This window comes from Xyrauchen texanus, chromosome 13 (genome assembly GCF_025860055.1).
Source record: "Xyrauchen texanus isolate HMW12.3.18 chromosome 13, RBS_HiC_50CHRs, whole genome shotgun sequence".
NCBI lineage: Eukaryota > Metazoa > Chordata > Actinopteri > Cypriniformes > Catostomidae > Xyrauchen > Xyrauchen texanus.
Genome location: NC_068288.1, coordinates 16,469,441 through 16,491,896, shown reverse-complemented (window position 1 = coordinate 16,491,896; position 22,456 = coordinate 16,469,441). Strand labels below are relative to the sequence as shown.

Genomic DNA, 22,456 nt, shown 5'->3' with positions numbered 1-22,456 from the left:
ATTGGAACACTTCAACCTTACACCGTAGCACTTTAAAGTAGGAGACAAATATGCAAATGGCTGGGTCCAAACTAGTTTAATGATTGGCAGACAGATAATTCTTAGAGGATGGAAGTCAAAAGGCGCACCCTCATTTCAAGAATGGTTCACAGAATTGGGCAGAAGATGTCGTAATATCATCTTGGCAAATTAGATGTGTATGGTCTGAAATAGGACAAATACTTGTCCTTTCTGGAAGGCTCTCAGTGAAGACCATGTGGAGAGAGATGGTGGAAAATGTAAATCTCTCTTTATTTGGTGATTGTTATATTTTTACTTTCTCCAAAAAAAATGTTGTTTATATTGTATGTGTGTTAACTCAACTCAGACTTGACCATGATGATGTTTGTTGAGGGTTGGGGATTGGGAGGGAGGTGGGGAATTAATGCAGGTTAAAAGGGGATAATTGATGATTCTGTTAATTTATGTTGTGCTTTATTTTGTATTTGTATGTTGGAATCAATAGAAAAGTGTTAATTGTAAAAACAATCAAACAAGAAAAAAAAGAAGAAAAAAAACACTATACAGCTCCAAAGTGTTTAGTGCTTCACCTTGAGTTTCTGTCTGAACTCTGTCTCCATCAGACTGTTGCTCTGCTGCATTGCTTGATTCAGATCACTGTTCTTATTGAGCAGAGAGTTCAGTTTCACCATGTCTGCCATAAGAGTCTTGGTTTGTTTATCCAGATCTGCCTGCTCACGCTGATCCTGCTCCATCTCTCCTGATACACACACAAACATAGAACACACAAATATGCACAGAAAGATATCAGTAATGCATTTATTAGTCATTTGCATTGTACTTGCCATTTATAGTTTGATCATTTTTTTTATGTATAAAGCAGAATAAGATTTGGAAGATTAATAGACCTTATTTACAGAAATGCCATTTTTTATTTTTAACTGTAATGAAAACGAGACTGTGAGGGCTAGACTTACATTCTCTTCAATGGCATGCATAGAACAAAGCTGTACAAAGCTCCTCATGAAAGTTTTGAAATATCTGGAAAGATATTTTTTTAATGTTTTGTCAGCGGAACGAACCCAAAACATTTTACTCAAAACATTTTAAATTACAGTACAGCCCATTGAAGAGGCTGTGCTCTATCCTCACAGCCTCATTGTCATTCCTGTCAAAAAATCAAAGATGGCGCTGCTGTGAATAAGGTAAATTGCACTTAAAGCTGCTTTAAGCAATTTTTTGCAGAACCAGACAAAAATAAACTGTCCCTACTAACAGACAGATTTAATGGAAATAGGTGTCCTGAGAAAAAACTTTGTGACACCCCTCGGCCTTGTAAACAGCATAAAAGAATCTGAGCACGACTCTGTCATTGGCGTGAGTTTGGGGCAGGACAACCAGTTTGATCTAACAATGGATCACAGTCATAAAGAGGTTAAAATATTATTTTTTGGGTACATCTAAAAGGCTGTCAGTGTGTGTATATGTGTATGATACGTGGTTCATACTCTCTCTTCTGATCTTGCTCTGTTGCAGTATGGTGAGTTCTGTGCGGAGGGTCTGTACAGAGGAGTTGTGGGCCTGTTTTATCTGGGTGAATCTCACTAGCTCCCCCTGTTGCCACAACCACAACTGCTGCTGCTCTTTAATCTCAGCACCAACTTCCCCCAGCTCCTTGGACAGAGTAGCTGCATGGATCTCCAGAGGACCCAGATCTTCATACTACTCTCAAACACACACAAACACATATGAAACAGCCAAATCACTTTAGGGTTCAAGCTATCTTGATTTATGGTACTTAATAACTTAATACCGATCTACAGAATGAATAACTGGTATCAAGAGAGAGAAGGGATGTTTATGTCTGGATGTAAGGTGAACCAAAGTCTGAGTGAACTCAGTAATTTTTTGGTTTATGATGCGCTGACACCTAGCGGTGTAGATTCAGCATCGCGCAAAGCAACATTTCTCAGTTTTGCAGTCAAATTCGCAGTAAGGCATGATTTATTTATTCCGTGAGAAAAGCATCCAATTACAGGGGATTATCAGGACAAAGTGAGTAATAATCGACTGGTCATATAATCTCAACAAGTCGTGCTCATCAATGTGCACACAGCATAATATAGAATAAAGTAGATTTTCTACATCTTCATCTCAATGTGAGAGTACATAATTTTAAACATATTTTACAAAAAAATACAATTTATATATTTCTGTTTTAAAATGTAGCAATTACCAATTTTTTTTAAAATAATTTAGAGCACCTTTTAAAACAGTAATGGCACTGATCTAAGCCAATAAGTGTGAGCTCTAACCCCAGTTATGGACACAATCTCCTTGATACTCCTGTTGTAGATGTTGATTGTGGCCTGCTTTTGTTCAATATCTATGACATGTTTAGCGATCTCTGTCTCGCGTGCAGACACCAGCAGGTTTTGTTGGCTCGTTTCTTGCTCAAGTTCAGCAAGCAGCACAGCCAAGGAGTCCAGATGTGTCGCCAACTCCTGGCCTTCCAGGATTATTCCACTGATCTCATTCTCCAGCTTAGTTATCTGTGCCTCCTGAGAAATCAAATACAAACACATACTTCTTAATGTAAGCTATCATGTCTAGATAGTACAAGTTTATTTTATCACTGTAATGTATAAATGGCACTTATATAAGGTAGATACGAGTAGATTACAACATATAATTCTGATAACAATTTGTATCAAGCTGTTAGTTAGCATAACTACTACTGTTAATTATTATATAATTTTTTGGTAATTATATTGGCTTGAGAAAGCCAACATACTGAAATTCTATTTAAACTTATTATGTTGACTTGTCAAAGCCTTGGCTTTGAGCCAAGTTGGCTTGAGAAAGCCAACATACTGATATTCTATTTAAATGTATTATTAGGTTGGCTTGAGAAAGCAAACATACAAATATTCTACATAAACGTATTATTAGTGGTGCTTGAAGAGCAAATCACATTTCTCTGCAGCAGAAGATCGTAGAGACTTCTGTGTTGACCTACTTCACTCAGAATGGCAAGGAGCCAAGTAAAGTATCACCTTGGTAACTGCCTAGCAACCAGATAGAGTTACCCTAGCAACCAAGTAACAAATCGCATATCTCTGCTCCAGCACATCATACAGACTTCCAGGTTGACTTAATTCACTCAGGATGTAAAGGAGTATTGATAAGTATCACCCTGGTAACTGCATAGCAACCAGATGGAGTTACCCTAGAAACCAAGTAACAAATAAAATATCTCTGCACCAGAATATCGTATAGACTTCCGGGTTGACTTATTTCACTCAGCATGGCAAGGAGCCTTTATATGCATCACCCTGGTAACTGTTTAGCAACCAGATGGGGTTACCCTAACAACCATGTAACAAATCACATATATCTGCATCATAAAATCCTAGAGACTTCCGTATATACTTATTTCACTCAGGATGGCAAGGAGCCATGTTAAGTATCACATTGGTAATTACCTAGCAACCAAATGGGGTTACCCTAGCAACCAAGTAACAAATAAATTATCTCTGAACCAGAACATAGCAGAGACTTCCGTGTTGACTTATTTCACTCAGGATGGCAAGGAGACATGTTAAGTATCCCCTAGGTAACTGCCTAGCAAACAGATGGGGTTAACCTAGCATCCAAGTAACAAATCGCATATCTCTGCACCAGAATACTGTAGAGACCTCTGGGTTGTCTTATTTCACTCAGAATGGCAAGGAGCCTTGATAAGTATCACCTTGGTAACTGCTTAGCTACCAGATGGGGTTAAGAGAGCAACAAAATAACAAATCAAATATCTAAGCACCAGAACATCGTTAAGAATTATGGGTTGACTTTTTTCCCTCAGGATGGCAAGGAGCCATGTTGAGTATTACCTTGGTAACTGCCTAGCAACCAGATGATGTTAACCTAGCAACCAAGTAACAAATCACATATCTCTTCACCAGAACATCGTAGAGATTTACGGGTTGACTTATTTCACTCAGGATGGCAAGGAGGCTTGATAAATATCACCTTGGTAACTGCCTAGCAACCAGATGGGGTTAACCTAGCATCCAGGTAACAAATAACATATCTCCGCACAAGAAAAATTGTAGAGACTTCCGTGTTGACTTATTTCACACAGGATGTAAAGGAGGCTTGATAAATATCACCTTGGTGACTGCATAGCAACCAGATGGGGTTACCCTAACAACCAAGTAACAAATCACATATCTCTGCACCAGAACATCGTAGAGACTTCCGGGTTGACTTATTTCACTCATGTTTGGCAATGAGCCTTGATATGCATCATCCTTGTAACTGCTTAGCAACCAGATGGGGATAACCTAGCAAACAATATTTAGTGAGTAGTATTCAGCTGGGGCCGGTTGCACCAACTATACATAAATTACAAATGAGCCTAGTTGTGGCGTAAATGTGCACCAAGCCAAATTTGTCCACTACTAAATATGTGAGCATTGCACCATTAAACTTAGGTAGAATTTAACCCTACATATAAACTAAATATTATGGATCTTCCGTCCAGGAGTAAAAGATGGAATTAAAAAGCACTCATTTAATGACATCAATGAGCTCATGTTTTGGCTGACAGTCTTCAGTCTTTTCATCAAACAGTATATGATGTTGGGATTTACACTTGTTAGCTTTTACGAAAGAAAAAATTATGCAAAAAAACTTACTTCTTCAGCATGAAACCAACCTAATGGTGCACTTTCCTGTGTCTGCCGCCCGGTGTCAAGTTTCAACACATACGAAATATATAAGATATTAAAATGAATAAATGTACAGCAGTGGCCAAAAGTATTGGCAGTGACATAAATGTAGTGTTTCGCAAAGTTTTCTGCTTCAGTTGTTGTGGTGTTGATTCACATTGTTTCTAGATTATTGTGCAGAGTGATCAGAAGCATTATAAATCATTGCGAAAAGTTTATTGTCCAAAAAAATTAACTTCATCACAAAAACCCAAAATTCACAGTTTTTTGGCCCTGGCCTCATCCCAACATAATTTTACTAATAATATCAGCAGCACCTGGGAAAGTGTGAACAAGTACTAGTCAGGTGAAATCTCACCTTTTCTCTCCTTTGTGCTGCATTTTTATCAGTCAGTCGTCGTGAGTACTTTGCTGCATTATTGTGGGTAAGCTGCTCTCGCAGTTTGTTCATGATCTGATCTTCCAAGTCCAAACGCACTGCAGACTCTCTCTCCAATTTCTTCCTGAGAGTCTTGAGCTTGTACTGATGTGCCTCATGCTCCTGAAAGAAAGAGAGAAAAAGACACCTCATATGGGTGAAAGTAAGCATGTGGCCAGTTCTGTCAGGGCGCTTTCACACTAGAGCTTTTGGTCTGGACCTGAGTCTGTTTGGCTTTTTCACACTGCAGGGAAAGTTGGACTTGAGAAATATTTGCAAGTTATTTGTGGCCAGATCTGATATTAGTTCTGTTCAGACTGCAGTCGCTTTTCCACATTTATGTCCACATTTGTTGTCATAGGAACTATACAAACTTGGATACGTTCATCATGTGTGGAAGTTTAGCAATTAATATTTTGCCACTGATTATGTTTTTCATGAGGTTAACATCCAAATGTTAACACATCTGTCACAGGCAGTGGGAGAGGTGGCATATGTGATCTTATTTCCTGCCATGGGTTGACAACTGTCCTGTTTTAGCCAGGACGTCACACATTTTGGCAGAAATTAAAACTCTTGGCATCAAAACATCCCGTATTGAAGCGGAAAAATGCTCGAAGGGGATCTTGTCTATGATCTGTACTCTGACAGACAGGTTTTTACTCAGATTCAGAGAAAAATGCTCAAAGGGGATCTGGTTAGATGATGAAATGTATTTTAGCACATTGTGGTGGCTTGTAACCGGTGTGGGTTACCACAATAAAGAGCATCTCTTTGGGTAAATAAAGTCAATGTCTGGGTCGTTTTCGCCTTCCCCTTTGATAATTGATTTTAATTGAACATTCTGTATGTAATGATCCTAACAGTGTGGCCATCATTATTGTTTTCCCTTCAAAGTGTCCTGTTAAAGCATAATTTATGATGTGAGGAACTATTCGTCCTGACCTTAACAACCCGTCACGCACAACATGGTGTGGAAAAATAACATTAAAACCGAAATGACTGTTCAAATTGAGCATTAACAAGAATCTGATTTTAATCTTATTTCAAACCACCTACAAATGTGGTTTGGATGTGGCTTGAAAAAAAATCGGATTCTAACCCTAACCTGTTGAGACTACTAAAACCTAAAAAAATTTGAGTCAGATCGGAAAATCAGATTTTTTTCTGGCTGTGTATCCTTTGACATAAGATCGGTTTCATTTGGTTGGTCTAAAAGTGGTTTTCTGAACTCAGGTAAGAACCAAATAACCATGCCCGAATCTGCTTGAAAAGGTGTGTGGTTTATCTGGGGTATGATTCATGTCAACACTGGTTTTCTATAAGTATGAAAGTAATTGGCCTAACTTGCAAAAGTGAACCACTATTTGTAAAGGCAAAACTCTTTTTTTTTTTTTTTTCTTAAAGGGTAACTAAACCCTAAACCAACTTTTTTTAGTTAATGATCTGTAGGCATGGGGCTTTATTAGTACTGGTCATTGATTCAAGTAATTTTTTTGACATTTGTGTATAAAGTGTTTTAATTCTACAATATATGGTGTAAAAACGTCTGAGTGCTGCCCTCTTCAGGTTGAACGGTGGCTACTGCAGTTGCATTTTCCTATTGGCTGTTTGCGGTACTTCGTGACATAAGCGGTGACAGCTGACGTAAGCAGGTTCCAGCTCACCATGCCAGATTCATGTACATGTCGTCTTGCGACCGTGTGAGGAATAATAATAACATAGAGTCTGACAGCAGCTGTCAATTAATCCGTCACTACTCGGTTCGTTCCCTCTATCCCCGCCGGGGTCTGCCCACTTTTCCAGCATTTTCAAATATTTCTAGTGGGTGGAGTCAGACTCTGAGCAGGTGTTTAGTTACCCTTTAATGTGACCAAAATCTTGTCTATGATCTGTACTCTGACAGACAGGTTTTTACTCAGATTCAGAGAAAATGGAGTGAGACTATTTTATAATCCACATTTGGCTGGACAAAAAAAAAAAGCTATTTTATCTCAGTTCATTTTTGCATGCTTCTGTTCAAAATGATTATGTATAATGCATTTCTTGTTGCTGATCAAGCCCGAATGGCTGAAACCCTATTGTAATTGTAAGGATTTTTATTAGGGGTTCAAGCCTGAAGGCTGAAACCCTATTGTAATTGTCAGGATTTTTAGGGGTTCAAAACCTTTTGTTTTTGTTAGGATTTTTATTATTATTATAGGGGTTCAAGCAAAAGTATAAAAGAAATTTTAGCATGTTATTTGTTATAACTTTTGATTGGATTGAGGTATTATCACCAAATTTGGTAAACTTATGTATGGGCTCATGCTGAGGTCACATAAATATTGCACACCTTTGCCTCTTGGTAGCACTACAATAATTAAGTCAAGTCCTACAGAATGTATATCTCAGTTTTATTTAATTTTATAAAATGTATCTGCCAATCTAATTTACTATGTATAATGCATTTCTCGTTGCTGATTGCTTTAGAATAATTGTCTTTTCTTAGAATAAATTAACCAAGGAAGATTCCTTGTGGTTATAATGTAGTTATTAACAACATTCAAGTAATTCATATAATGTATACTACACACCTGCATATCTAAAGAACATACTTTATAATGGTCGAGAAGTATGATCTTCATCCAAAATGAGTACATACTAAATTGGTATAGAAGAACAGGAATTCAGATGCAGCAAACATAAAAAGAAACCTCTGGGGGGCAGGAAGGTGGGATCAAACTCTGGTTAGGACCAAACAATCAAACCAAGTGTGAAAGCAGTCTTAGATCTCTGAATCCCAGAGTAGCCACTCAGGGAAATTACCCATGACTGGCTCATTAACCTGCACCAAGGTCAGTTATGAACAGTATAAAAACATGAAATATTGTGAAATATTTGTGCAGTAAGCTGATGGAAATGAGGTACCCCACGCAGAGTGTTGAGGGTTTTCTCTGTCTCCTGCAACATTTGGGTGTATGTGCTGTATTGGGCCTGCAGGATCTCCTGATGGTTCTGGGATTGTGTGATGAGTTTACGTGATGTGGTGCAGTCAGTCTGGGCTCGGTTCAGATGCAGAGTCAGATGTTCATTCTGCTCCTCCTCCAGTGTGATACACTTTTTATAGCCTTCAATCTCTGTGTCCAGAGAGCGCATATGATCATTGGCCAACCTGGAGGAGGAGGAGTCAATACAGGTCGATACAGCTGTCTGTGTCACATATATACAGTACACACACAAACACTATAAGCATTTTATTCACCTTAGTTCTTCCTGCATAGTAGTGTAAGCTTCATCCCTCTTCCTCATCATCAACAGGCTACTGTTCCATTGCTGAAGTAACTGTTTACGTTCGACAACCAGAGAGTCCAGTTCCAGCTGTGCCTACACAAACACACACAGACATGGGTGCAATATGTATACAATAATGATGGCATCTGTGTGTCAAGGAATTAAGGTGTATTATTAGACACAATATGAACTGGAATTTAGTTGTTTACGGCTGCAGAGTAACACTGCAACTAGCCATATCAAAATAGAATTCAACTCTTTGAATTAAAATGCAGACAGTGCAGTCACAGGTGGGCATATATCACCTCTTGCATGACTCTTGCATGCCAGATATATAATTCATTTGTTATATATAATCTCATCTTTTGGTATATGCCCATCAAGTTCCAAATAAAAAAACAAAAATAATCAAATTATATGAAGTTCAAGCGCTTAGCGATGAAACCCTATTGAAATTGCTAAGATTTTTAGGGGTTCAAGCCCGAATGGCTGAAACCCTATTGCAATTGTAAGGATTTTTATTAGGGGTTCAAGCCTGAAGGGCTGAAACCCTATTGTAATCGTCAGGATTTTTAGGGGTTCAAAACCTTTTGTTTTTGTTAGGATTTTTATTATTATTATTAGGGTTCAAGCACGAAGGGCTAGAAAGCTATTGTTTTTGTTAGGATTTTTAGGGGTTCAAGCCTGAAGGGCTAGAATCCTATTGTTTTGTCAGAATTTTTATTATTATTAGTATTATTAGGGGTTCAAGCCCAAAGGGCTACAAACCTATTGTAATTTTAAGGATTTGTATTATTAGGGATTCAAGCCTGAATGGCTGAAACCCTATTGTAATTGTCAGGATTTTAGGGGTTCAAAACCTTTTGTTTTTGTTAGGATTTTAATTATTATTATTAGGGGTTCAAGCAAAAGTATAAAAGGAATTTAAAAATTCTGATTTATCGTCAAACGGTACGCCAAAGCGTTCATAGTGGGCGAGTCCATTTTTGTAAAACGGTTATAACTTTTGATTGGATTGAGGTATTATCACCAAATTTGGTAAACTTATGTATGGGCTCATGCTGAGGTCACATAAATAGTGCCTCTTGGTGGCACTACAATAATTAAAAAACTAAAAATGGCTCTAACTATGGAACCGTTGGTCCGATCGACTTGAATTTACATTTACATGCACTGTCTTTGTCCAAGGTGTCATCAAGGTCTAAGAGCACAGTTGCATAACTTTAAAAACATGGCCGTCAGCAGCCAATCAAATTTCAGCAGCTGATAACGTGAAATCTGAATGGCCGGCAATTATGAAACTTGAGATATTCTGTTATGAATGCAGACGAGGGCAGACAAGAAGTGGGATCTAAACGCGGTGTATTGAACAAAAGTGAAAATAAGACAAAACTGGAACAAATGAAACATCCACGAGGGGAAACTGAAACTAAAACAGGGAGACATCAAAGGAACACGGAACGGATAAACATGGCAGGATAAATATGACAAGACGGGCAGCAGAGCGAACATCAGGACAGTGAAACGTCAAAACAGTCAGAACATCAACATTCAACGAACGACAAGGAGTGGAGAACAAACAGAGTTTATATACACAGACACAGGAGGATCACAAACGACAAACAGGTGCGAACAATGACACAATGATGGCAGTGATGAGATCCGGGAATTGTGGGAAGTGTAGTTTTTAGACAAAGACAAGTGAAACATGGGGCAGACAACAAGGGAATCGTGACATATTCATACACAGTGTCAAAATGAGGCTGCGTACCAAGTTTTGTGAGAATCAGCCACAATGTGACACTTTAATAAAAACATTTACATTTTTGCTAATTACTTGGCATCCAAGCTCTTTAAAATCAAAATGTTTTTACCTCTAAATCCTTGAGTCAAGTCCTACAGAATGTATATCTCAGTTTTATTTCATTTTATAAAATGTATCTGCCAATCTAATTTACTGAAAACCATACTTTTTCAAACTCATCCTAGGGTGTTAATCAGATCTTCACCAAACTTGGCCAAGGTCAGCGCTAGACCATGCAAGCAAAAAAATATCAAAAGAAATTTGATTAGTTAAATCGTCTATAGGATACAATCTGATATATTTGACTAGTGTGGTCCATTATGACTAATATTCCTTTTTATTATTAAACTGTAAAATGCTGCCTTAAAACCAGCCCAAAAGTGCCCCAGAAGCATAATATGGAAAGGCTCTTGCCCATGAAAACAATTGTTTCCTACTATGACAAGACAATGTATTTTGAAACAAATTTGCAACGCCATAGCAACTAATAAGAGCATCCTAACAACCAGCCCCATTGACTGATATCTTTGGATCAGAATGTCCTAGAGAAATTCCAGTTTGCTTGTTTTACTTGGATGACCAAACAGACTTCATGTATCATCATATAAACTACTTAGCCATGCCCTAGCAACCATTTAGAGTAACCTATCAACCAGCTCTGTTGATTTCCATTCAAAAAGGGCCAATTTGGTTGAACAAATCAAGCATTGTATAGCCTTCATTCCTCAAAACAATTATTGAATGACGAGTTTCCAGGTAAAGTTTTTTTTTTTTTTTTGCCATTTTTGAGTTTATAATGACCTTAAGACATCACATAATGTGGCAACAAAAACATAAACACAAAGGCAATGTTAAGCTTCATTTAACAACTTTTAGTAACTTTATTACTACGGGATAAGGTGTTGGAGTAATGGCTGCTGGAAATGGGGCCTGTCTACATTTGATCAAAAATGACTAGTGATGGTGCTTTTTTTTACATCAGTAATGTCCTAACTATACTTTGTGATCAGTTGAATGCCACTTTGGTGAATTTAAGTACCAATTTCCTTCCAAAACAGCAAAATCTGTACATTATTCCAAACTTTTGGCCACAAGTGTACATCATAAAACCATTTTAAAGGATTTATACTCAGGTGGTGAATATAGTTCCCATTAGTAGGTCCCTCAGCCAGTGGAATTGCTGTGACACCAGAGGGAGACCCGATTTTAAGGGAGGGACTCGATTTCTCACAACACCAGTAACAACGTGTTTTACTTTTTTGGGATTATTTTAATAAAATCCCGGTTAAAAGAACTCAAACACACCATTCGCTGTAAGCAAACGTGTGTAAGAGTAATGATGGCAGGCCAACAGTTGATAAGACAGGATTGGTCAGAAGCACTTTTAAGGCAGGGTTTAACAAAGGATCAATTAAAAGTAAAGTATGCGTTGATGTTTTGTTATGAATGCAGTCAGATGCAAATGTCTACCAACAAAATCTGTTTATATGCAACCAAATAATCTGTTTATAATACGACTGATAGCACAATAGGATTGAAAAGCCTTCATGTAAACACCTCAATCTGGAAAAAATTATCAGATTGAATATTTGCATCTGACTTCTTTCTCAGTCAGACTCTAAAATAACTTGCACTCATGCGCATGCACTGGTGCATATGTTCATACATGATACTCATCACAGGGACCTGCAAATTGCTACAAAGCAATGACCACACATTATTAAGGGTATGCAGGCTCGCACAGAATATTCTGCATCACATACAGTAAATGTGATCCTGACATCACATAAAGCAAAGAGAATGTTGTGTCATTCTTAATAGGGAGTTTACACAGCTGGTGCAGCTATACACCTTTTTGTGTTCCATTGCATGTATGCAACCTCACTCACTTCCTCACGTCGTAACCATAATTTCTAAAGCATTTCTTCTTTGCCATGTGACAATCGATACAATGTGACAGATTAGGGAAGTAATAAATGTTTATTTTTTACAAGAGATGATGCAAAGTGAACACAAACATCGCCTAAACGTCTTCCTCAAAACTCATGTTTAATTTAGAGTAGACATTGAAGAAAAAACACAAAAGTTTTGATCACCTATTAATAATCATATCTAGGTTTTAAACGTATGCTATTTATATCATACTAGAGTAAAAACTTTTCTCTTGCTGGTTTAAATGACTTTTTTTTCTTTATTAAATGCACTGTTCCTCCGTCATTATTGCTTGGTGATTGTTGCATAGCGTCCCGTCCGCTGCTGTTGCTTAAAGTCCCTATTATTTTGTTTCCATTCCACATCTGTAAACTCCTTTAAGGACAACAAGAACAACTCTCACCCACCTGTCTTTATTTCATACTCACATCCAGAGATGCCTGCGGTTATATTGGAGGAGGAACGAGCATGAGGCAAACACAGGACAGGATTTTGGACACTGCTTCTAATTCTTTGTTTTCCGAGTAAAGTGAGAAACATACTATAAGTAGGAAGCTCTTCTGGCATATTTTGTTTAGATATTTAGATATCTCAAAAAAGCAAAAATGCCAATTATGGACTTTGGTGCCATGCGTGGTGCCTTTCTCATCTTTTCTCTGCTTTTTCAGAATGCAATGACTGATGCTCTTCGAATGTGCAGAAGTTTTGTTCAGAATACATGTAATGCACATGTAAACAAATATTTTTAGCATATTGCAAAGTTTAGGGTACAAAAAAACAGTACATTCGGAATCTGCAATCGGATTTAATTTATTCAGATTGATGAAAATTAGTGCATATAAACATAGCTAGTGTGATTTCACAATGTGAAAGTAGAAAACGATTCGTTCTGACAGCTTGGTTTGAACAAATGCTCTTTTTGTAGTGAGGAGGAAGTTTTGAGTTTTAAAACTTAACAGTTCCCCTTCTGTCGCTCTCTCCACGTTGTGTCGGAGAAGCGACACTAGGGGTCACTCTTGAGCGCTGATATTCACCTCTGACCTATTGAAAAGGGCCAATGAGAGTTGGCAGTCAGTATTTGCATACCCCGCCCCCTCATACGGGTATTTAAGCAGGGGAAAATACGGAAGTTTAGTCAGAAAATTTCTTCGGAGCCGATGGTCTGTTTGCAGTCTGCTGCGAGAATACACACCCTGAACGTTCCTGTATCTCTGACGATCTGCTTGCTGTTGGATTTGACGGCGCACAACAGCGGCTTTCTCTGTACTTTGCACGGCGTGCATTGTTGCCCCTGAGCGCTTCGACAGCGCAGACACACACACACACACTGTGTATTAAAAGAGTGATTTCCTTTAAAAGAGCAAATTTCTCTAAAAGAGCAAACACAGCGGCGTTGAACGTCCTTTTAAAGATGCCTTTCCGCCCCTGTGTCGTTCCTGGATGCGGTAGAAGTCTCTCCGCTTCAGACGGCCACAGGCGCTGTCTCGTGTGTTTGGGCCGCGATCACACCGAGGCGGCGTTTGTGGATGGTTCATGTTCTCACTGCGAGAACATGACCATGACCACGTTGCGGTCGCGGCTTGCTTTCAATAGAAAGCAAGCCGCCCCAGCCACACCCCGCATTGCTCCTTCTTCCCACGGGATTGAGGACGATGCGGTTGGCGCTGGGGGCGATTTGGGGGCGGCAGCGGGTGCGGTTTCGCCAGGTAGCCCCCCGCGAACCTCCCGCTCACTTCACGGCCTGGCCGTCTATCCTCCCGAGTCTGAAGCAGATGAGCTCGCCGCTGCATCGGAGAGTGCGATGTCTGATGCCGAGGACTCCCCTGGACTGCCGCCTTCGGGCCAGCAGGCCCAGGCTGAGGCCGACGCTCAGATGTCCGACATGCTTTCCCGGGCCGCCGTGAGCGTGGGGTTGGATTGGAACCCTCCGGATTGGAAGGCTCCCAAGCGTTCCTGAGACAGCTGACCCAGAGCCCAAGACGTTAGCTCCGGAGGTGGTAAGACTGCTCCGTCCCCCGGTGGAGGGCCGGGAGGAGAATCCTTTGTTTTTTCATTTGCCACAGACCCTGACGGGGGCTGTGGTACCCACATTCTCAATAAAAGAGCTATTTCCTTTGCCTCTGGGTCACCTGGCCCGCAAATGCCGTTCTCACGGCAATCTGCTTTCAGATTACGACAGTCCTGGTACACCGGACGCGGCGATCCCGCCTTCCGCCTGCCTACAACTGCCCCCCGGCCGGCCGGTTCAGACGAGTCCAGAGGACGCCAGCAGACCTCCTCCTCAGTCACGAACCCGCCCCCTGCCGGGTGCGCGGAGCAAGGTAAGTGCTTTGAGTCTATTCTCAGCACCCCAGCCTCAGGCCGCAACGAAGCCGCCCGACGCTGCATTACCTGTTCCGCCCCGCTGCGAGGCCCAGCCGGGTACGTCCAAAATACTCGTCCCTTTGGTGCCCCTAGCGCAGAGCTGGGAAGCGTGGTTTTCGCTTCCCAACGCATCAAGCTGGCTGCACCAGACCATTCGACTCGGTTACGCAATTCAGTTAGCCCGGCTCCCGCCCCCCTTCAGGGGCGTACGCTTTTCCGCAGTACACGGCGAGCATGCCAGTTCCCTGCGCACGGAAATCGCGACCCTCTTAGCCAAGGGCGCAGTAATGCCCGTCCCTCCAACCGAAATGAGGAAGGGTTTCTACAGCCCTTACTTCATTGTACCCAAGAAAGGCAGCGGCTTACGACCAATCCTGGACCTGCGGGTTTTCAATCGGGCCTTGTTAAAACTCCCGTTCAAAATGCTCACGCAGAGAAATATTCTGGCTGGCGTTCAGCATCTAGATTGGTTCGCAGCGGTAGACCTGAAGGACGCGTACTTCCACGTCTCAATTCTGCCACGACACCGACCCTTCTTACGGTTCGCGTTCGGCGGCCAGGCGTTTCAGTACAAAGTCCTCCCCTTCGGCCTGTCTCTGTCCCCTCGCGTCTTCACGAAGGTCGCAGAGGCGGCTCTTGCCCCACTACGAGTAGCCGGCATCCGCATTCTCAACTACCTCGATGACTGGCTTATCCTAGCACACTCTCGAGAGTTACTATGCACACACAGAGACCAGGTGCTCCGGCACCTCAGCCGCTTGGGGCTTCAGGTCAACTGGGAAAAGAGCAAGCTCACTCCGGTTCAGAGCATCTCTTTTCTCGGGTTGGAGTTAGACTCAGTCTCAATGACAGCACGTCTCACGAGCGAGTGTGCTCAGTCGGTGCTGGATTGCCTCGCTTCCTTCAAGCCAGGCACAGTGGTCCCTCTAAAAGTTTTCCAGAGGCTCCTGGGGCATATGGCGTCCTCCACAGCAGTCGCGCCGCTGGGGTTGATGCCACTCCAGCACTGGCTCCAGACTCGAGTCCCGAGACAAGCATGGCACCACGGCACGCATCGGGTAAGGATCACCCCCGCCTGCCTCAAAACACTCCGACCCTGGACAGACCTCTGCTTTTTACGGGAAGGAGTGCCCCTGCAGCAGGTGTCTCGACGCGTTCTGGTCACAACCGACGCCTCCCGGTCCGGGTGGGGTGCCGTGTGCAGCGGGCACGCAGCAGCGGGCCGTTGGAAAGGGGCCCCGCTGCGTTGGCACATCAACTGCCTGGAGTTGCTGACCGTCCTTCTCGCCCTCAGCAAGTTCCTCCCATTAGTTCGGGACAAACACGTCCTCGTGAGATCGGACAGCACCACGGTGGTGGCGTACATAAATCGCCAAGGCGGCGTACGCTCCCACCACATGTCACAACTCGCCCGCCGTCTCCTCCTATGGAGCCAGCAGCGACTCAGGTCACTGCGTGCCACTCACATCCCCGGCAAGCTCAACGTCGTAGCGGACGCGCTATCACAACAACGCCTGCCCAGCGGGGAGTAGAGGCTTCACCCCCAGTCGGTCCAGCTGATTTGGGAATGGTTTGGCAAGGCCCAGGTAGACCTGTTTGCCTCCCAGGAAACCTCCCACTGCCCACTCTGGTACGCCCTAACAGAGGCTCCCCTTGGGACAGACGCGCTGGCACACAGCTGGCCCTCGGGGCTGCGCAAGTACGCATTTCCCCCAGTGAGCCTTCTTGTACCGGTGCTGTGCAAGGTCAGGGAGGACGAGGAGCGAGTCACATTAGTGGCCCCCTACTGGCCCACTCAGACTTGGTTCTCGGAACTCAGACTTCTCACTACAGCTCCTCCCTGGCGAATTCCCCTGAGAAAGGACCTCCTCTCTCAGGGACGGGGCACGCTCTGGCACCCGCGCCCAGACCTCTGGAACCTCCACGTCTGGTCCCTGGACGGGATGCGGAAGAGCTAGCCGGCTTACCGGCGACCATTGTGAATACAATTAACCAAGCCAGAGCCCCCTCTACCAGGCACCTTTACGCCCTAAAGTGGCACTTGTTCGCAGATTGGTGTTCTTCCCGAACTGAAGACCCACAGAGATGCGCGATTAGGTCAGCGCTCCTGTTCCTACAGGAGAGGCTGGACAGGAGGCTGTCCCCGTCCACCCTCAAGGTGTATGTTGCCGCCATTGCCGCCCACCACAATCCTGTAGACGGCAAGTCTTTGGGTAAGCACGACCTGATCCTCAGGTTCCTGAGAGGCGCCCGGAGGTTGAATCCCTCCCGGCCAGGCCTAGTTCCCTCCTGGGATCTCTCGGTAGTCTTGGCAGGACTCCAGAGACCCCCCTTCGAGCCGCTTGAATCAATTGGACTCAGGGCCCTCTCTCTTAAGACGGCCCTGCTGATCGCGCTCGCCTCTATCAAGAGGGTCGGGGACCTGCAAGCGTTCTCTGTCAGCGACACTTGCCTGGAGTTCGGTCCGGCAGATACGTCTGTGATCCTAAGACCGCGACTGGGCTATGTGCCCAAGGTTCCTACCACACCATTCCGAGATCAGGTAGTGAACCTGCAAGCGCTGCCCCGGGAGGAGGCAGACCCAGCCCTTTCGTTGCTATGTCCAGTGCGCGCCCTGCGCATTTACCTGGACCGCACACAGAGCACCAGACGCTCTGAGCAGCTCTTTGTCTGCTTTGGGGGACGGCAGAAAGGGAATGCCGTCTCCAAACAGAGGCTCGCCCACTGGGTTGTCGACGCCATCACACTGGCTTATCATCCCCAGGCCGTGCCCCTACCCTTGCGGGTCCGAGCTCACTCAACAAGGGGTGTTGCGTCCTCGTGGGCACTGGCCAAGGGCACCTCCCTAGCAGACATCTGTAGAGCCGCGGGCTGGGCAACACCCAACACCTTCACGAGGTTTTACAACCTCCGCGTTGAGTCGGTTGCGTCTCGTGTTTTGTCAGGTCCGAGCCCGTAGAACTCGTTAACACGTAGACCGACCGGCCGGGTGGATCGCTTGCGCCCAGCGCCCTTTTCCTGACGTCAAGGTTAAGTAGTGCGCCTTTTTTCCCAGGGCGCCCCACTCCGAGTCGGGACCCTAGTCGATTCCTCCCCAGCCCTCCGGGTCCGCAGTTCAGCGGAGGAACTCGCCGACCCAAGCCACTGCGGGTACCCTGATGGCTACCCTGTACTGGTATAGGTGCTCCACAGGTAAGGCCTCCTGCTCGGACTCCCCCTGTGTGTATTTCCACGGTTCTGTCCCCTTACGAGCGGACCCCCGTGTCTCCCTTAGGCAGTTACAGCTGCCCCGGTCGCCGTGCTGTAGCAACTCCCCCCTTTCGAGGCTGGATCTACCACCGCACCATACTTTCCACACGAGCCCTAAGACGGCCGTGCGACGTGTCTACCACTTTTCCTCCCCAAGAAAAAGGGCAGGTGTGGTCTCCGCAGGGTCTGGGTAAGACCCCCTTCCCTATATGCGTGTAAGGGCCCCGGCCGTGATTGCTCTATGCGAGAAACATAGAGAGAAAAGAGGCCCAGCCAGGCTGGCCCGTTCCCATGTTGGCAAACATCGCCTTGTTCCCCTCTCAGGGTAACTAGAAGGATCCCGATGTTCGTATGGGGCATTGGGGAAGGGTACGTGCAGCCGGGTACAGACGATGCGTGGCACTGGATGAATCCCTGCCCGCCTCTGTATCGGCAGTTCACGTCCACGGTTCAGCACATGGCAAGATTGGAATGGGTCCCCTAGTGTCGCTTCTCCGACACAACGTGGAGAGAGCGACAGAAGGGGAATGTTTGGTTACGTATGTAACCTCCGTTCCCCGAGTGAGGGAACGACACGTTGTGTCTTTCCTCCGCCATGTCGCTGAACCGAGCCACTGTTGTGGCCGGACCATTTCCGGCTCCTCAGATAAATCCTGACTAAACTTCCGTATTTGCCCCGCTTAAATACCCGTATGCAGGGTCGGGGTATGCAAATACTGACTGCCAACTCTCATTGGCCCTTTTCAATAGGTCAGAGGTGAATATCGGCGCTCAAGAGAGACCCCTAGTGTCGCTTCTCCGACACAACGTGTCGTTCCCTCCCTCGGGGAACGGAGGTTACATATGTAACCAAACGTATGTTTTTATAGTACAATGAACTCTTATATATCAGAAGATGTCATGACCCCTTTAAATTAACTGGACTGCCCAAAAATAGGCATTGCCATGTGGTTATTTCAAATATAAGCCATTTTTTCATTGAATTTGCAACTAAAGCAAACTTTTTTTATTTATGCTGTAACCCTGATATAAAATTACTAATACCTTCAAAAGATTTTGTTCATAACACTCACCCCTACAAGCCATTATTAAAATTATTATTAGGAGCCAAGGAATTATGTGAAATATTGTCTGACTCCCTTTAATGTGAATTCATGTTGAAAAATAAAAAAGTGTCAGTGCAGAGTTGATTGTTATGCACGAGCAGAGGTTTCTAACCTCTGAAAGACCATCCTTTGCAGCCTTTGTCTCCTCAGTCTGAGCAATGATCTGAACCTCATAAAGAGAGATCTGCTCTGAGAGCTTCTCCACATGCTTGGTCAAGCGCTCCACATAAAGATCCTGAGAAAGAGAAAGATTTGTTTGAATATTTGTATGAGTTTCAGTGCACTGGTGAGAATTGAAGTCATGAATGAGAGCTAAAATAGCAAAACACATGTTACATTGTTACATTTGACCATACAGTATACAGTATAGGCCACATAGCTCAACCTGCTGGTGTTTATGCGCCTCTGCCTGAGTTCTCTCCCTCTGGGCCTTGTGTGAAGTGTTTATAATGGCTTTGATGTCCGAGCGCAGATCAATGTTGGCCTCCTGCATGTACAGCAGATTCAGGGCAAAGCTGTCCACCTGAGACTGTAATTCAGAGACTATAAAGAGAGCACAGGCAATCAGGGCAAGATTTTCAATTTTGCTGATTCTCTGCCAGACTGGATAGAGGAGAGCAGCATAGCTATTTGAGAGATCAGCATTAATAAAGAACAGGAGATGAAGGAAAGATAAATAAGTTCTTTTTACAGCACCTAATGCAGCCAAAACATAATGTTTAGCTGCAGCTATCATTCATTAAACATATTATTATCTTCTAAGATTTAGGCCTTATTCAGGGTCTGATGCTCTTTGTGAGAGGATTATCCTCTCTGCTGTAGTGTTCCCAGACTTTCTGAACCATTAAGTTTGTTCATAATGACTCAATAAGGTTTATTTGTTTATTTATATATATATATATATATATAAAGATTCCAGTCTAAAAGACAAATTCTAGCCAATGAAATAATTTAGTGCAGAGGAGCTAAAAATATTTATTCGCTATAGAAATTATTATGACTTTTTAAAGGGATAGTTCACCGAAAAATTTAAATTATCTCATCATTTACTTACCATCATGACATCCCAGATGTGTATGACTTTCTTTCTTCTGTAGAACAAAAATAGAGATGTTTTAAAAGAATATCTCAGCTTTGTAGGTCAATTCAATGCAAGTGAATGGTGGCAAGAACTTTGAATCTCCAAAAATCACATTATTCAGCATAAAATAGATCCAATAATCAAAAGTCAGCAGTCCAGTGGTTAAATCCATATCTTCAGAAGTGATATAATTAGTGTGGGTAAGAAGCAGATAATTTCAGTCCTTTTTTAACCATAAATCTCCACTTTCATTCTTTTTTTTTTGGTGATTTGTATTTTTCGTGCTTATTGCCACCTACTGGTCGTGGCTGGTCAAAGGTGGAAATTTACAGTAAAAATGATAAGAATATTGATCTGTTTCTCACCCAAACCTATCATATTGCTTCAGATTATTTTGATTTTTGGATATGGTTTTGGAAGTTTCAACATTCTGGTCACGATTGATTGCATTGAATGGACCTACAGAGCTGAGATATCCTTCAAAAATCGTCATTTCTGTTCTGCAGAAGAAAGTCATAAACATCTGAGATGGAATGAGGGTGAGTAAATGATGAGAGAACTTTCATTTTTGGGTGAACTATCCCTTTAAGATTTTATTATTTTCCATACTTTTTACTAGGCCTGGAAATCACAATTTTCAATCAGTATAATTCTTACCTTGTGTACGTTGTTTGTTCACCTGATTGGCTGTGGCTTGGTACTGATTCTTCACTCCATCCAGTTGATCTTGGGCCCATCTCCGTTGCGTTGCAGCCTGGGCGTTGGCATCATGAGTGGCCTCCAGAGATGCCTGAAGTCTAGCCAACATCTCCTGTACTATGTACACCTCTTCAGCAAGTTTCTGACGCCTCTGAGACTCTGCCTTCTCCAATTCCATCTGCGGTAGAGCAGCTTTGATCAGTTTTCTTTACCTCTGTTTGTGTGTGTGCAAGCACATATCTTCAAATGAACAGAATCAGTCATTAATAAGGGAAAATAGTGCATCAATTTCTAGTACTACCTTCTCACAAAGCTCAAGGTTCAGTCTCTGAAGATGATTACTGAAGTGTTTTTTTAATGCAGACTGGAATCTCTTCATTAGAGGCTGATGGGTACAAAATGGTAAAAAAATAAAAAAAAATTAAAAAAAACATTAGATCTGGGTACATGCATCAAACTACTCAGAGCCAATATATTGTTAAGATTACCATTGATGATAAATACTACGCTGTCCAAATAACATTGAGAATAAAGGTATTCAGTCACTGCTTTAGATACAGTACATTTAACACAATTGATCATGTTCACACACATGCTCGGGATCCAGAACCACAAGTTCTTCCTCTTCCTCATCTTCTTCCTCTCTGACTCTCCCTTCTGCATCACTGCTACTCAGCTCCAGCAAAAGGGAGTGCTGGGGTAGCACAGGTGATCTCATGTTGTCTAAAAGCAAGGAGCAAATAAAAAAATTCAATATTAGGAGCAAATCATTTGCATTTTCTTTTGGATAGGATGAATGAATGAGTGTATGAAGCTGATATTCTGTCATGATAAAGAAACACTGAATACTCTAAAAGCATAAAAGTTTATGATTTGTAACAGACTAAATGTTTAGGATCTGTAACAGAAAACAGTACTGCCATTTCATTCATAATTTTAGTCCATACAAACAATTTTTCTTTTCTATTATATTCTATTATCATTAGTCACATGACACACACCAGAGTTGGCCAACAGCACTGGTCTACTGGATCCAGAGTGACCAATGCTTCCCCCATGCCTGTCTGACCACTCCATTGATCCAGCCTATGAGAAAATAATTAAAAACCATCACTCTCAAACTAAAATCTCAAATAAACCTCTTCAGTTCATATGGTTTGCCCTATTGCCCTAAAGGGTAAAAAAGCACTGGAACCACCTTTGAAACCATATCTATGAAATTCTTGAGTATTATAATTAGTCATATACAGTATGTAGTTTTAAACTGTTGGAAATTAAAGGTTCAGGTGAAATTCTAGACCTCATTAGGCACAGTGAGTTCAGTAACTTCATCAGGACGGCGAGGAGTCACGTCCTGTCTGTTCATCTGATCCTCCTGCAGACCTCCATCGCTATCCATCTCTCTAAAACAATACGTAAACAAATAAAAATAACATAAATACACAGACACTTGAAAATATACGTTGATCGAATAGGATAATAAATTGTTAAAGTGTTGACATTTTCACCTGTCTCTATTGCCTTCGCGTCACTTGCAGAGCTGTAATGAACTAATGTTTTTTTCTCTCTTCACTTTCTCAGTTCTCGTAAATTGGCTATATAACAAGGCAGTTCGTCAACTGAATTAAGAGCATGATTTTATGTCTTTAAATAAATTTTTCTGTGTTATTTCTCCAATCCTACAGCAGCGGTAGACCTGCAATGTTTTCTTTCCTTCTCTGTTGCTTAGAAACGACACTCTTCCGGACGCTCTCCTCTGTACAAGACAAAATACACCAAATAAAAAATGTACTTATACAT

The 22,456-nt window shown here is 42.6% G+C and overlaps 1 protein-coding gene across 1 annotated transcript in view; it reads right to left on the bottom strand.

Annotated features, from left to right (window-relative positions):
- ccdc40 (coiled-coil domain containing 40) overlaps positions 1–22,359 on the bottom strand; it is a 68,299-nt gene extending 45,940 nt beyond the window's left edge. The window contains exons 1-14 of the mRNA XM_052141339.1: positions 22,165–22,359; positions 21,957–22,059; positions 21,658–21,742; positions 21,249–21,379; positions 20,958–21,041; positions 20,615–20,834; positions 19,262–19,419; positions 18,989–19,111; positions 8,393–8,514; positions 8,059–8,302; positions 5,089–5,271; positions 2,316–2,561; positions 1,509–1,722; positions 591–760 (exon numbers count right to left, since the gene is read on the bottom strand). Of these exons, the coding sequence (XP_051997299.1) occupies positions 591–760; positions 1,509–1,722; positions 2,316–2,561; positions 5,089–5,271; positions 8,059–8,302; positions 8,393–8,514; positions 18,989–19,111; positions 19,262–19,419; positions 20,615–20,834; positions 20,958–21,041; positions 21,249–21,379; positions 21,658–21,742; positions 21,957–22,055 (2,079 nt within the window). The 5' untranslated portion in view covers positions 22,056–22,059; positions 22,165–22,359. The remainder of the gene's footprint in view (positions 1–590; positions 761–1,508; positions 1,723–2,315; positions 2,562–5,088; positions 5,272–8,058; positions 8,303–8,392; positions 8,515–18,988; positions 19,112–19,261; positions 19,420–20,614; positions 20,835–20,957; positions 21,042–21,248; positions 21,380–21,657; positions 21,743–21,956; positions 22,060–22,164) is intronic.
- Positions 22,360–22,456: the final 97 nt, after the last annotated feature.